The sequence below is a fragment of the Lepidothrix coronata genome, unplaced genomic scaffold (assembly GCF_001604755.1).
Source record: "Lepidothrix coronata isolate B3197 unplaced genomic scaffold, Lepidothrix_coronata-1.0 Scaffold18, whole genome shotgun sequence".
In the NCBI taxonomy this organism is placed as follows: Eukaryota; Metazoa; Chordata; class Aves; order Passeriformes; family Pipridae; genus Lepidothrix; species Lepidothrix coronata.
The window spans coordinates 6,350,470-6,365,208 of NW_016690198.1; the positions used below are offsets into that span (position 1 = coordinate 6,350,470).

A 14,739-nucleotide genomic window follows, 5' to 3' on the forward strand; every position below is an offset into this window, starting at 1 on the left:
TTGGGGGAATTGGGGGGAGATTTGGGGGGGGTTGGGAAAGAGAGAGAGAGAGAGAGAGAGAGAGAGAGACTGAGAGAGAGAGAGAGAGAGAGACGAAGGGAGGGAGGCTGGAGAGAAGGAGAGAGGGAGGGAAAGGTAGAAGGGGGAGGGGGAGGGAGGGAAGGAGGAGGGAAGGGAAGAAAGGGACACCTTTAAAAGTTGAGCAAGGAACAAAGTGGGGGAAGTTGCCAAAAAAAGGGCTCTGTATCCAGGCTCGCTGGTAACTTCCCGATCCCTCCCCTCCCTCTCGTACACACCACACACACTTGTATTTTGCGCTGTCGTAAAACCCACGTGTCTCGCCCGGAGCCTGCCAGAGCCGAGCCGAGCGCCCGGCCGCGACTGCGATGCGCAGCCACGGCAGAGGGAGCCCGGCGGCTCGCAGCTAGCCGGCCCGCCGGTACCCGGCACCTGGAAGAGGATCACCCCGCTCCCTCGTGGACAAAGACCAGAGAAGTCTCTGCTCTCCGTCCTCCTCCTGCTCAGGCTCCCGGGGCTGCCGAAACGTCCGCCCGCGCAGCAGCGCTCATCCCGCTCAGGTAAGGCAGAGCCGGGCCGGGCACAGCGGGGCACCTTCGCTCGGGACAGGACTCTGCCGGGCCTCGTCCTCCGCCTCCAAACGCCAGCGTGGAAAGCAGGAACAGCCGGAGAGAAGAGACCCGCGCGCGTATGCGCGTAGCTGAACTTTTCTCCTCCTTCTCCTCCTCCCTGGTGTCAGCGGAGAGTCGTTTGCTACCGCGAGGAGAGGGAAGGGAATGAAAGGGGAGGACAGTGCGTGCGCCTGGGACGGGGTGAGCTGAGCTCCTTGCGGGGCGGCCGGGGGCTTTCCGGCCACGGGTTGGCGTGACGGGATGCCCGGGACTGCCCGCGTCCTGCCCGCGATCCGGGGGACAGTCTTGTCGCCCCAGCCACCATGGTTCTCGCGTGTCCTCCCTGAGGCTCTTCGGGACGAGATTTTCTCCTGAGGAGCCTGGCACGGGCAGGGGAAGTGGCGCGCGTACGGTCCCACCGCCGGTCCCGCACAGCCGCGGCAGAGCCCACGCGTGGCCCGGCGTGTCCGGGGGGGACGCGGGGTCGGGGCAGCCCTGCCGGGGCGGGGCGGGGGTCTCACGTCTTCTATCCCCTTCCTTTCCGCTTTACAGGCAGAGCGATGCTGAAGCCCGGCGACCCCGGCGGATCCGCGTTCCTGAAGGTGGATCCCGCCTATCTACAGCACTGGCAGCAGCTCTTCCCTCAGAGCAGCCAGCTCAAAAGCAGCGGGGCCCTCGCCCAGCTTCAGCCGCCCGAGAGAGCCGAGCCCCCGGCTGATAGCCTCCGCCAGCGCCCGACCTCCCTCTCCTCCGTCTCCTCCTCCTCTTCCTCGTCCACTCCGTCTTCCTCCTCTACCTCCTCGTGCGTTGCCGCGGCGGCCGCTTCCCTGGCCGGCCTGACCTCTCTGCCTGTGACCCAGCTCCCAGTCTTCGGCCCGCTACAGAGCTCGGATCTCCCAGCCGCAGGAGCGCCCACTCCCCTGCAGGGCAAGGACTTGTGCGGGGGCGGCAGCGGCGGCAGCAAATGCGGCGACCGTGCGGTCGCTCGGTACCGCTGCACGGCCGAGGAGCTGGACTACTACCTGTACGGTCAGCAGCGCATGGAGATCATCCCCTTGAATCAGCACACCAGTGACCCCAACAACCGTACGTATCGTGCCCCTTCTCGCAGTTCTCGACCCTTCATCCTCCGCCTCTCCCCTCACTGGGCCGTCCTGGGGACGCTCCAGGCTGGGGGACCGCAGTTGGTGCCTGCACCGCTCTCCCTCTACGAGGAGCATGCTTCGCCCTGCCCTTCTATCCCTTGAGCTGGCTTTGAGTTGTTCCAAGTGGTTTCAGGAGACGGGCGGCAGCCCCTCGGTAGCACTTTTTCTTGCCTGAGACCCAGATCCTTCCCTGGAAGGCACGCTTCACCGGGAAGGCTGTGGTGGGGGGAGATTTCTTTCGGAGGCCTGCTTAGGAAAATGGATTCAGAAATGCTTCAGACCAACTTACCAGAAAGGTGGTCATTTCTTACCTTGCATATCTCACTCTGTTCCTACCTGGAAATCCCAGGCTTTGCTGCATACCCAGAAATCAATTACTCCTCCGATCTGGGCAGGGAAAAGTTGCAGTTTTCATGCCATGGTCTAGGACAAAGTTTTCCTCCCTCTTATCTAAGAGTATCGTTTTCCTTTCAGACCTCGTTAACACGTCGCTGGTTTTAGTTTTCACCTTTATAGAAATGCATGACATGGTCATTTAATAAGAAAAACTGATTTCTAGACGAAAAAGTCTACATGAGTGTCAGAATTCATTTAGGACTTAGTGGATAGAAAGCGTTTAATACTGCTGCTGTTGCCAATTATATAGTCGTTTTTTGTTTGGTGTTTTTTTTGGGGGGGAAGGGGGAGGGGAAGGGGTTGCCACTGTTATTAAACGTCTGTATCGATGAGAGGTCTGTAATTTTAGAATCTGGTTCTGTCTCTCCTTTGTTCCTATATCTGTCAATCCTATGCAACCAAGAAAATTCACGGTCTGAAAAGAACTATATGAACTCCTAATAGCTCAACAGTTCTATTACTAACATCCAGAGCACACGGATCTTCCCTTGTTATAACAGTGCACCATGGCTTCGGTACTTTTTTTTTTTTGCATTGCTTCAAACACTCTCCTTTATACTAAGTTTTCTTAAAACTCTTTATTTTTTTGTTGTCCTTCTCAACCCCCACTCCCTAAATGTCTATTTAAGGAAGGCTGTTGAACAGACAAACGGTACCCCAAGCCAGCGATCCATAAACACACGCCCAAGCAAAACGCGGATTCGTTTAATTATATTTCAGATGCAGAGCTTGTTTTGAAAGTTTCCATGAAACTGTGTTGTGTGTTAATTAAATTGCCTAGATGTTAGCATAGTCTTGGGAGTTGGGCATACTTTCAAGAGAAAAGTTGAGTCGGAGTTTGGTGGAGATTTTTCCCGCTTTCTTAACATTGCAAATCTTTCTGTATTGGATGTCGGCTTTGTTTTAAGCGACTTCCTCATGCTTAGTTTTACCCTCTAGTGAAACATGTTCATATATATTTCTATTCTCGGGTGCAGAAAATGTGATCTCATAAATTACATACAGTAAATGTAATCCGAAATGCACTTCTAATCGCCAACCGAACCGTTCAGACAATACATGTTTTACTTCTCGGAGCAGCTCCGTAAATCTAAAAGATAAAGGTTTTAAAAATAGAAAGGAAGATTAAAAAAAGGATTGGGAGGAGCATTTTTAAGGATTGAGTGGAATAATAGCACCCCGCAGAGTCGCAGGCGAAGCCTGAATATTTTTTTCCCAACCGCGATACTAAAGGGGAATTTGGGAAAGCAAACGGCTTGATTTGTCGCGTTCGGCGACGTGTGTGTCGCGTTCGGCTGGGACGGGGCAGCCCTCGCCGTCGGAAGCACGGGCAGGGTGCAGCCAGCGCCGTGTCGAGCACTTTTTTTTTTTTTTTTTTCCCCTGCAGCTAGGTCTAAAAATTCTTATCATTGAACTTGTTTACAGGGCGACTGTCGCTCCAGCGGTCATTAGTTACCTCTAAGGGAAACTTTTAACGCGAATGTTTCAGTCTTCTGGGGCCAGGTGCATTTGCTTTGGGCAACTCATGCCGTAAAAAAAAAAAAAAAAAAAAAAAAAAAAAAAAAAAAAAAAGAAAAAAGAAAAAAGAAAAAAGAAAAAGTAAACTGCAAATGAAGAAGGAGTGCGGGAACTGCATCCAGTACCGTGCCGCGGCACTCCACGCACTCGGACTATCAGGGGAACAAGCTGCAGGGCACAGGCCTGGCTGCCCCTGCGCGGCTTCCCGAGTCCGTGGGCAGGCAGGATTTCCAGCCGCCTTGACTCCCACCCTCAGTCGCCTTTCCGCACCAGAGGTGCCTGTTCGAGGGAAAGGAGGTGGCGGGCTGTGAGTGACGTGAGGAGCCGTCGACTTTAGTTTTTGTACTTGTTTGCTGCACTTTCATCTTCAGACAGTCCCACCGAAACCCCGAGACGGGCTGGCTCTGCCCAACTTGGTATAAACCCCCACCCGCCGGGACCGACACCCTCCCCAGAGCGGGGTCGCCGGCCGCCGGCTCCGCCGGGCCCAGCCCGCGCGCTGCGGGTGTCGGCAGCTCCCAGGCTTTTAATCTTAGATGTGTCTCCCTCGCCATCCGAGCGAGCGCCTCGTTTCCCCTACTTTCCCAAGCAGTCCCCTTTCCTCCCCACGAGCATCTCCTTCTTCTCCGGGGCACCCCGCATCTCCCCGGTCTCCCGGGAGGACCCACCCGCTCGGGAGAAGCGTCGGCGAGCTCCCTGTGTGCCGCCAGGCGCTCTCCGTGCGGCCGGCCCGGCCCGGCGGGGCAGCGGGAGGCGGTCGGGCCCGTCGAGGAAGCCGGAGCGGTGGCGGCGGCCCTCCCGGCCCCCGCCACCCCGCCTGGCCCCGCTCCACAGCGCCCGGCCCGGCCCCGGGCGACCGCCGCGGGAAGATGAAGGGGCGGCGGCTTCCCCGTAGACACACGCCTTGATCGTCAAATATCAATGCATATGGCACGGTCTTGGGCAAGGGAGAGGGCTGAGGGCCGTCACGGAGCTGCAGATTAAGCATCTGTGTGTAATTGTTTTAAATTGAAAGGGGGTTAGCTGGGGGAAAATAACAATAATAAAGGCAATTAAGAGACAAACCCCTAATTAGGGCCCTGCAGTCTTTACTCCCAGGGAAGTAAAGGGGATTATGTTAAAGCCCTGATAATGTAGCAGGCGGCTGGGGACGGTTTGCTTCCCAGCCTTGAATCTGGAAGGATGAGGGTATTTCTGGGCCCTGGGGGAGGGGCGCTCGGAAGGCTAGGAGGAGAGCTCCTAGGGCGAGTCTGGGGGCTGCGGGGCCGGCTTGCTCCTGTGGAGGCTTGCCCCTAGCTGCTGGAGAGAGGCTTTTTCAATGAGAAGTCTGAGACTCCTCTACCTTCACCAGAAAGAACCAACCTGCCACTATAATAAATACGCTGTGTAAAACTGAAGTGTCACGCGACCAAGCACTTTGCACGCCTCTTCCCATTCAATTTACAGGGAGACACTGTGTATATATAACATGCTGTGAAGTGGATCGGTGTGGAAAATATTTGGATTTTTTTTTCCTCTAGGCTGCTGGTAACCTGTATGATTTAGCTATTTTACATCATTAGTTACCCAGAACCCTTAAATATAGCAGATAGCCATACATTAGATTGAGGTTAGAGAAGGTGGTGACTGTTTATTTAGGGTGATAAAATGGTCCATCAGCAGTAATCTCCATCGATATGTGCCACCAGGAGATGAAGGATGAGGGGACAAGCCACAATTAATTGCCCTATAGTTTTGTAGGAGAGAGTGGAGCCGGTGCGGACTGAACTTCGATCTCCTCTCCCAGAGCCTATTCATCATCTCTACATTGTATATGGGGGTCTCTCAGGGGCAGAGGGTGGCAAGGTTTATCTACACACAATATTCTCCTACCCTTCTCATACCTGACACAGAAATTCAATTCGTTCATACCTGTAGCAGAAGGCAGGAAAAATAAAGCCCACCTCCCTCAACACGCCCCCCACCCGCCTCTTAAAAATAACCCGAAAGCCGCTCCACAAGCAGGACGGCCGCCCTGACCCACCCCAGGGCGCCCAGGCGGCCCTCGTACATCATCTTCCCCCGAGGAGCTGGCGCGGGGTGTGTCTGACCCCCGAGCGGGGTCTCGTACCCCGCGGCGGATCTTGCGCCGATGCGGAAGCGGAGCGAGGGCTCCGCTTTGTCTCCCCCGCGGTGGCGACGCTCGGAGCCCGACCGGGGGAAATGGCGAGAGGAACGAGGGGCAGCGAGGGGGAAAAGCCCGGGAAGGGAGGGGGTCGGGCGCCCGGGGACCCCGTGCCGGCCGTGGGTCTCCACCCATCGGCGGTGACTCGGCACCCTCGGGACGCCATCCGCCCCCTGGGGCAGCAGGCTGAGCTTGGTCCCTCTTCCTGAAACGAGTATATAGAATAAATAAGCATATAAATACAGGGCACCGGAGGAGAAAATGCATCTGTGTTTTGTTCTCCCGAAAGTCTGCCTCGAGTCAGGCTGTCTGCGAGAAACTGCTACTAATTTTGTAAAAGGAGGTTGATACCAGCTCGTTGATGAGGCAACTGAGGTACAAGGGAGGCCGTGATTCCCTGGAAAACGCCAACCCTCAGGAAAGCAAAGGGTACTGTCTCATCCAGCCCACCCTCCCACTTAGCTGGGTACATGGGCCCAGACTGGGATGCAGGGCCAGCTGTGGTGATTTATACTTGCAAGTGAGTAATACCATGTGAAATGATGGCCACTTACACTGGATACCTGAATGCTTGCGGTGAATTATGAAGCAGAAGGTCAGAGGCCACCCTTCTTTAATACCGGCAAACTGCAGGTATCCAGTATAACTGCACCTTTGAAGCATATTATTGCTGAGACAAAAATGTATTTCTTTCATTTATTGTTACAGCTGGTTTGCTGGTTACAACCCTACCTTTCACTGACAAAAGCTTTCTCCTTTCAGATTTCCTTTAAAGCATGTAGTAGTAGTGATTTTTAGGTTGGATTAAACCAATCTAAGAGAAGAGTGTTTAGAATTTTGGTTTGGGTCAATGATATGTCCTTTTGCTTGGTTTTAGTACTTTTAAGTGTACTCACATGGAGTTATAGTGCTGGCATTACACTGTGTTCATTTTTATGGAGGCACATAAACAGTAACATATTGCAATTCTCCCAAAAGAGCCATATCAAACAACTCCACTAGGAAATCCTTTAATTTTTTTCCTTGCTTCCTTCTTTCCTTAATCCTACTCTCTACAGAGTATGAAGGTATAAAGTGAGGGACTGATCTCCTTCCAAAATGTTGGGCCATATCTGGCCCTGCAGTGGAGCGCTCCCACTGACCTTACCTTCTACATTTCCAGATTTTATCAGAAGACGCTCTGCTCTGGCTGCAGTCCTACTTTCTTTTTCCATTTTCAGCAAAGCCCTGAATTTTCTCACATTTCTCGCTTCTTGGCTGGATTTAGGGCTTGACTGATGCTATTACAGAGAGTGGAAATGTTAATTTCAGCTGTTCTCGGAGAAGGCCTGTACTCACATAGCTGCTCTTCAAGGCTGAAGGCTCTTCGAGGAGGAAGGGCACAGTACATCTCTCCTTGTTGCCCTGTGTGGAAGTTCTCTGGAAGGTTCACACTTGTACAAGTGTGCCTGTTTTATGTGAACTTCCCACACCTGCATGGGTTGCCATCCACTTTGGAGACTCCTGTAATGTCAGTGGACCACAACTATCCCCTTCTCAATTCCCCTCCTCCCTTCTTTTCCGTGTAGTATTAAGTGAGTTGGTGCATTGCATTCCATTGTTCTCTGCAGGATACATGAACATGAAGATGATGCTGTTGATTCTACCTGTGGGGCAGGGCAGTGTGCAAGTCTTGGAGTTCTTGCTTTTTCCTCCTATCTGATATTAAGGACATCCTTCCCTTGTCCTCTGAGTCAAAAGAATCCACTGCCTACAGTGATGGTCTTTAAATGGATGCTTCTACATATTATGCAAAAGTTAGTGACAGAAGAGGAAAAGATGCACAGTAGCCTTTTTACTCAAGGCGTGGTAAAATGGGGGTCTGCTCCTTATAACATTTATGAGAATTTTTAAAAATTTTATTTGTATAATTGCATAACCACTAAAGATAAACGTATAAAACACGGAACTAAGAAGAAATTCAGTACTGCTTAGTATTAAAGACAGATTATCCCCCCCCTCATCAACAAGCCATTAGCCAAAGCAGTTTCAAAAGATGTTCCATTTTCCAAATTTTCAGCTTTGGCAGGACAAAGGGAAAGGAACACAGCAGGGGATCAGATACTGTGGCTGCCAAGCATTAAGACATTACCAGTGTTTTTGGACAGTGGAAAATAAATATCACCATGTGTGACTTTCTGTAATAAATGACAGTGACACAGGGTTTGTTTATACTCCTTGACAATTTCTTAGTTTCCTTTTCTTGGAAATGTAGAAATAAAATGTTTAACCCACACTCATGCCCACATATTGTCAGGACAAAGTGAAGAAATTCTTGTTCTGGGCAGGTACACGTGTGTGCATTAAAAGTTATATATATGTTATGGCAGGATGCAGGAAATTGTCACTGAAATGATCCGAACCGCATCATGAAGATGCCTTAGAATGTTTAATGTAAATTTCTCCGGAGACACGGTGTCTCTAAGAAAGCCATTAGTATTCGAGTACCTATGAGGAGAGTTACACATCTAGAAGATGGTCAAAGAGTGCAAACAGGTCAAAATCAGGGGCCTGTCCTGGGTGCTAATTGACGTCATGGTTAGACATCATCTCTTTAAGTCCTCAGTTTTCCTATCAGATGTTTTCTTCCTAACTTGCACGGTTAGATGCCAGATTCATAGAATCATAGAACCATTTAGGTTGGAAAAGATCTGTAAAGTCATCAAATCCAACTGTAGATTATAGTGTTCAGCCATAATCTGCTTAAAGTGTATCACATGCCAAACTATTTGGGATTTCGGGTTTGGTTTTTGTTTTTCTTTCTTCTCTTTTCCTATTTAAGATCCTTTCCTATGTGACCTCCAATGCCAAACTCCAGTGCTGCCCCTAGCATCTTTGGATATGCCAAAAACACAGGGGTTTTTGATGACTGGTTTTGAAGAGGAAAGGGAAGAAAAGATGCTGTGGTGATACCTCACTTTCCAAACTAGCTGTGGAAATAATAACAACCAAAAAAAAAAAAAAATCCCGGCATGTACTTGCTGCCTTTTATTCATCATGCCTGGAACGGGCTGTTGGAATATCTGCTGCATAATAATCTTCTCTCAGGACCAGCCAGAAACGTTTTCCCTGGGGTCCTGCAAATCTCATCCTCCGACCACCTCTAATTGACGTTTCTGAGTGAGCAAAACCCTTCTGCAGTTGCGGCTTAACCCAACAGAAGAGTCGTTTTGCGGCAGGGAGTATGTCTTTAAGGCAAGACAAAATTTCACCCTCCAGCCAGAAGTGGTGTTTTTGCCAACATAAGGGCGGTCCCCACTAGGGGGCTTTATTCTGCCGTGCTGGCCAGCTCCTCTTCTTCCTGCCTCCTGCCCTGACCTGTTAGGGAGAGATGGCATGGGGAGAGTTTCATAAGGAGACCTTCTTCTGCAGGGGCACCCCTCAGAGTAATGCACAACTCATGCCTTGCTGGCTGGCTTTCTGCTAAGATCTGTAATCGATGATGCTGGTGGAGAACTTGAACAGACAAGCACCGGGTAGAGACACATGCATTTCCTGCAAGACTAGAAGGTGTAACGATTTTGAGGGAAATTAGCTTCCACATGTAAGTGACAAATATTTTCATGTTGCTGAATGCACCATTTTTGTATGATAGAATTTAAAAGAGGATGACAGGAAAGAGTGCTTAGGTAGCATGTCTGAAATTGGAGAATGCACATAGAACCCGTACTTTGAAAATGCATCTTTTATTATCCTTTACTAGGTTTGACTGAATTGAGAGGAAGGTTTTCCTTTGGAGGATCTGTAGGAAAGAGGTCTACTTAATACACAGTACATCCACCTCAGAAACAAGAACATCTGAGTCAGGCCCCCTGAGAATTGAAACTGTGGTTACAGGCAATCTAGCAAGTCTAAATCTGTGACATAGATGAAGAAACTCCAGCTTCTGTAGTGAATACTGTGTTCTGTTTTTATAAGAAAGGGTGTAAGTTCTGAAGATGTAGGACTTGCTATATGAGTACTATGACATAGTTATTGGTTTTTCTTTGTGTTTCTGGAATAAATTTATATGAAAACCTTTATTGTGCTACACAAGTGAAATGTGCAGAAGATGGTAACATTTCAATTGATTTATTGTTGTGTTAACGTATCCCCAGATTTCTTGAACATGAAACATTTTCCTGGAAGATGTACATCCATGGCATATGCAGTAGTGTGCAGTGGAAACATTTAACCAAAGTCTTCTTTTCTCAGGAAAGAAAAATGATTGTAGGATCTTCCCAAAACAGAATCACATTGTCCTTTATTAAAACAGTTAGGAAAATAAACATTTTTGCAAACTGATCCTTTCTCATGGGAGTTGTTCACAAACCCAGATATGCTGGTTTTGGTGGTTTTTTTGCTGTTGTTGTTTATTTCCCCCCCCTCCCCACAGCCTCAGCTAAATGTAACAGGCAAAGAACATGCATTTCTATTCAATAAAAAAATATTCATGTGTGTGCTAGAAATCAGTAATATTTGCTACATAATTTCAGTTTTAAGATTAGATTTGGGTTTAAGAAAGTTAACGTCCATGCATGATTCAATTTGTCATTCATGAGGTTCTGGTTTATTTATTTAATTTTCTAAACAAGCAGGCATGTACACACATGTTAATGTAAAAAGCAGAGTGAATGTTCATTTAAAATAAGGAATAAATGAAATCCTGTTCCAATTAAACCCTTGGGCTGAGCTGTGGTGAGGCAAATGAGAGGGACTCGTAAGGCACTCTGTGCTTTAAAATGTCTTGCTGAAACACACTGGGGTGGTTTAAACGGGCTATTTATATTAGTCAAAAAATGAATCTTAAAAAACTATGTTAAAATAAATGAGTCTTGGCAGATCTGTGAACACGCCAGACTTGCAAATTGTCTGCAGGGTTTCTGCTCAGCCTTTGGAATTTCTTATTTAGAGCTTTGGTGAAATTAGGAAAGCCATCCAAAACAATGCACAAAGGGGCACGATGTGTGAGTGCTGGGCTGCCATGAAATGACAGGAAAAGTACGGGGATCTGCATGTTCTCGCCCATGGCACTGGTGATGGTGGTGGCCAGCAGCACCACACTGATGGTGTTTTTCCCTCTTTGCCCCTCAGGATGTGACATGTGTGCTGACAACCGCAACGGTGAGTGCCCTATGCACGGGCCCCTCCACTCCCTGCGCCGGCTGGTGGGCACCAGCAGTGCAGCCGCAGCAGCCCCTCCACCTGAGATCCCAGAGTGGCTCCGGGACCTGCCCCGAGAAGTGTGTCTGTGCACCAGCACTGTGCCTGGCCTGGCCTATGGCATTTGTGCGGCACAGAGGATTCAGCAGGGCACCTGGATTGGGCCCTTCCAGGGAATCCTGCTCTTGCCAGAGAAGGTTCAAGCAGGTGCCATCAGGAACACTCAGCATCTCTGGGAAGTAAGTTATCATCTTTCCTTCCTTGTCAAATTTAATCATTTTGAAGTAGACCTGGAGTGCAATTGTGTGTAGTAGTAGCACTGTCCACTAGCCATGAAAAAAAGCAAACAAACCCACAATTTAAGTAAGCTGAGCAAGCAGATTTGAAAACGTAAACAATGCAAGCAAAAGCCTTGCTGTACTAAAGGTAGCCAGAAAAACAGTGGATACCACAGATATCACAGCGGTTTACAGAAGAGCAGATTGCTGCAGATGCTGTGATGAGGAGTAGAGAGACATGGCCAGAGAAGTTTGAAGCTTACAAAACCCAGTGCTTTCTACATTTTGACCTGAATAACAAGAGCTGATGGAGCTCTCAGATCACAGCACCAGCTGTATCATCTTAGAGTAGCACTTGTGGATTGAGATGGCATACTGCACCATGGCTGTGACCCACAGGCAGTCTGAGAAAGCTGCTGAAACAAAGGCAGGGGTCTATTCTACAGCCTTGCTTTTTGCACAATGAAGGTATTAGCGCTTGTTCACAGTGTAGTTCAACTCTGGTGCTGTACTGACTGTGCATTCCCCTAATGATGCTTCCAGTGCTTTCATGTGAAAGCCACTTTCACATCCCCTCCAATTTTTATTTTTTTCTTTAATATTTGTCACTATTTTAAAGAGGGTAACAGTGATAACTGCTAGGGAAAATACATGATCCTGGTGTGTCAGAAACAGCTTACTTTCTTCCTAGTATCTTCCATTCATTTTTTTCATTTATGCTGAAAAGTGTAATTTTTTAGTTCTGCTTAGTCGTCTGTAGCTGCAGCTTCTGCTCTCCTCGAGATTAACTGCTACAGTGACTCATAGGAACATGTCCATAAATCTGCAGGTGGTATTTGCTCATCAAGACCGAATCCGAATCTTCAGAATATAAGGAGTCCATGAAGATGCAAAGAGTGTTTTTGCTGTCTTCAGGGAGTATAGAGTAAAAGTGAATGGATTTTTGAAAGATATTTGGTGGTGTGGAGTAGGAGTCCCCGTGCTTTTCCTATATGCAAATAGTAAAGAACATGTTGAGGTCTTTGTCTCAAAGTGTTTACCCAAAAGACCATTGTGGTAAGGAGATTTTCACATTAAAGAGTAAAAGATTAGCCTCAGAACACACTCAGAAGGTGCTCAAGAAAGCTGGATGACTTGCAATCATTGGAAGTTTTGTTGTTGCCTCCAGTGGAGATGGAATTTCTCTTGTATAGTATATATTGATGATTAGGTCTTAAATCTGTTCCTACCAAAGCCCAGTGATTATAATGAGAGAATTTTGGGATACATTATTAATCAAATATTTTTTTATGGGACACTCGATTTTGGAGGCTTTATTTTAATTGTTGAGAGGGGTATTGTCATTTAGACTATTCTAATTAACAGAACATATAACAGTAAAATGAGCTTGCCAGATCCACAGACTACATGAAATATTGAAATTTAAATAAAATAAATGGACTCAGAGAATTTTACATTGTCCATAAATATTTAAATTATCTTTTTTTTTATTATGAGTCAGTTTTATGCAAGATTAATTGCAAATCTTGACAATATCTTTTTTTAAAGGCAAGAATTTTTAGTCAGATTTCAGGGTAACTTAAAAACTGTTTTAAAACAATGAAAGAAAAACTAAAAGCAAAGAACAAAAAGAAGTTAAGCAAAAATAAGAAATAGTACTATTGTGGGTGTTAGATTCAGGCCATCAGCAGGTCTCAGCTGAGTTTTTTTGTGGGATTCCTTTTCTGTTCTTAACGCACAACACAGATTTCCTGTTGGCCAGCAAAAAGAGTGTGTGTCTTTTAAGGGAATTATCTTAAAAATAATAATTAAATTTAATTTATTATTAATGTATTTTTGGGCGGCTCATGGTCTTGAATTATTTCTGTCTTGAATTAATGACAAAAGCTGTTAGCAAAAAAGCACATACTCAAAGCTTTAGCTAAAAGTTTTGGCTGTTTCTCATTTGTTTTGACTTTCAATTTGGTGTGTTTTATATATCACAGAACAAATGTTTAATAAAGAAAAATTTAGTGAAAGAAAGTAATCAGAAAGTGTGTGTGATTTTACAAAACCTGACCTACGAAAATAAATAAAAGCAAATGAAAGTATATATGTGAATAGACTGTATTCTTTTAGTCTATATGGTATGGGAGTGTGGATTAAATCACTGAAAATGAAAAAGGAATGACTCATCACTGTCCCTTTATAATTTTGTGGCTTTAGTCAATTCTCTTCCACTAATATTTTCAAGATATCTGCAAATACAAGTCTGTCTACAGATTAGTTATTCAGCATTAGGTCTTGATGGACCTTATAGAGAGAACTTCTCTTTCTTAGTATTGCAATAACTTTTTAACATTTTTCTCTCAGCACTTTAAAGTCAAGTAGATAGATATTTATTTTAGTTTACAGTTCTTTGTTTTCAGTGTACACCAGACAAATAGAAGTGCTATTCCAAAGACTTTCAAGAGTAGTTACTGTTTTGGTGGCTTTTTTTAAAACTCTTTGTTGTGGGAAACATCAGAGGCACCGCATTTAATGTATAGCTCAATCTTATGGAAATATGCTTCAGTCTGTCTGCACAAGTGTTCCCACCATGGATTTGATGTTAGCTTTGTATGTAATCCATACAGCATAATGTACAACAATTCAGAGTAAATTACATACCGTTCCATTACCTCGCAACAGGCCTTGACACCTATGGGTGTTCATGAGAAATTATAGAGTTCTCTCACAATCATCTAAGATTTTTTTTTTTATAACTTAGAGAAAGATAAGCCTTTCAGAAAGCCAAAAATATTAGTCACTTTCAGTTGTAGTGCTTTTTTTTCCCCTTTGGCCCACTTCTAGTCAATCCAGAGTTTGCTTGTGTTTTATAAAAATACAATAAACCCTGATTTGTTTAAAACAAAAACAGGACTGGGTGTATTAAGTAAACACTTCTTTGGTAATACAGGCATTTTTTCCAGCAGTGCTTGATAATATTTCTGATCCCCCCCCCCTTTTTTTTTTCTGAAGTAGTGAGAATAATTCTTTTGTTATTGCAAAGCAAACAAAGACTTTCTCAGCAATTAGGTCTTACTGATGAGAATGAGATAATTTTTCCCTAATGTGTTTTCTAATAAAGGAGTGAAAAGGCACACTTGATTCCAACATATATGAAAACATTATCTCAATTATTAATGTGTCCTTACTCCCTGGAGATAAATTAATCTAGTTGCACATGGTTTCCCCTTTCTGTTTAACATCAAAATTTAATAAGAGCAGACTTAAGGAAAGTATAAGATATCCACTTAAATTCTATTAGAAGAAAATAAAGAAGTTTAAAAGGAACTACATGTTGGTAGTTGCAGTTTTTCAGGCTCCAAACTTTAAACTGTGAATTCTGGAAACAGCCTATTTGTAAATGTTCTTTTCCCTTGCAAATGCTGTTTAGACAAAAAACT

The 14,739-nt window shown here is 46.1% G+C and overlaps 1 protein-coding gene across 1 annotated transcript in view; it reads left to right on the top strand.

Annotated features, from left to right (window-relative positions):
• Positions 1 to 404: 404 nt before the first annotated feature.
• The window catches only part of PRDM6 (PR/SET domain 6), a 73,843-nt gene continuing 59,508 nt past the window's right edge, over positions 405 to 14,739 (top strand). The window contains exons 1-3 of the mRNA XM_017807215.1: positions 405 to 578; positions 1,182 to 1,715; positions 10,965 to 11,272. Coding sequence (XP_017662704.1) covers positions 1,190 to 1,715; positions 10,965 to 11,272 — 834 coding nt within the window. The 5' untranslated portion in view covers positions 405 to 578; positions 1,182 to 1,189. The remainder of the gene's footprint in view (positions 579 to 1,181; positions 1,716 to 10,964; positions 11,273 to 14,739) is intronic.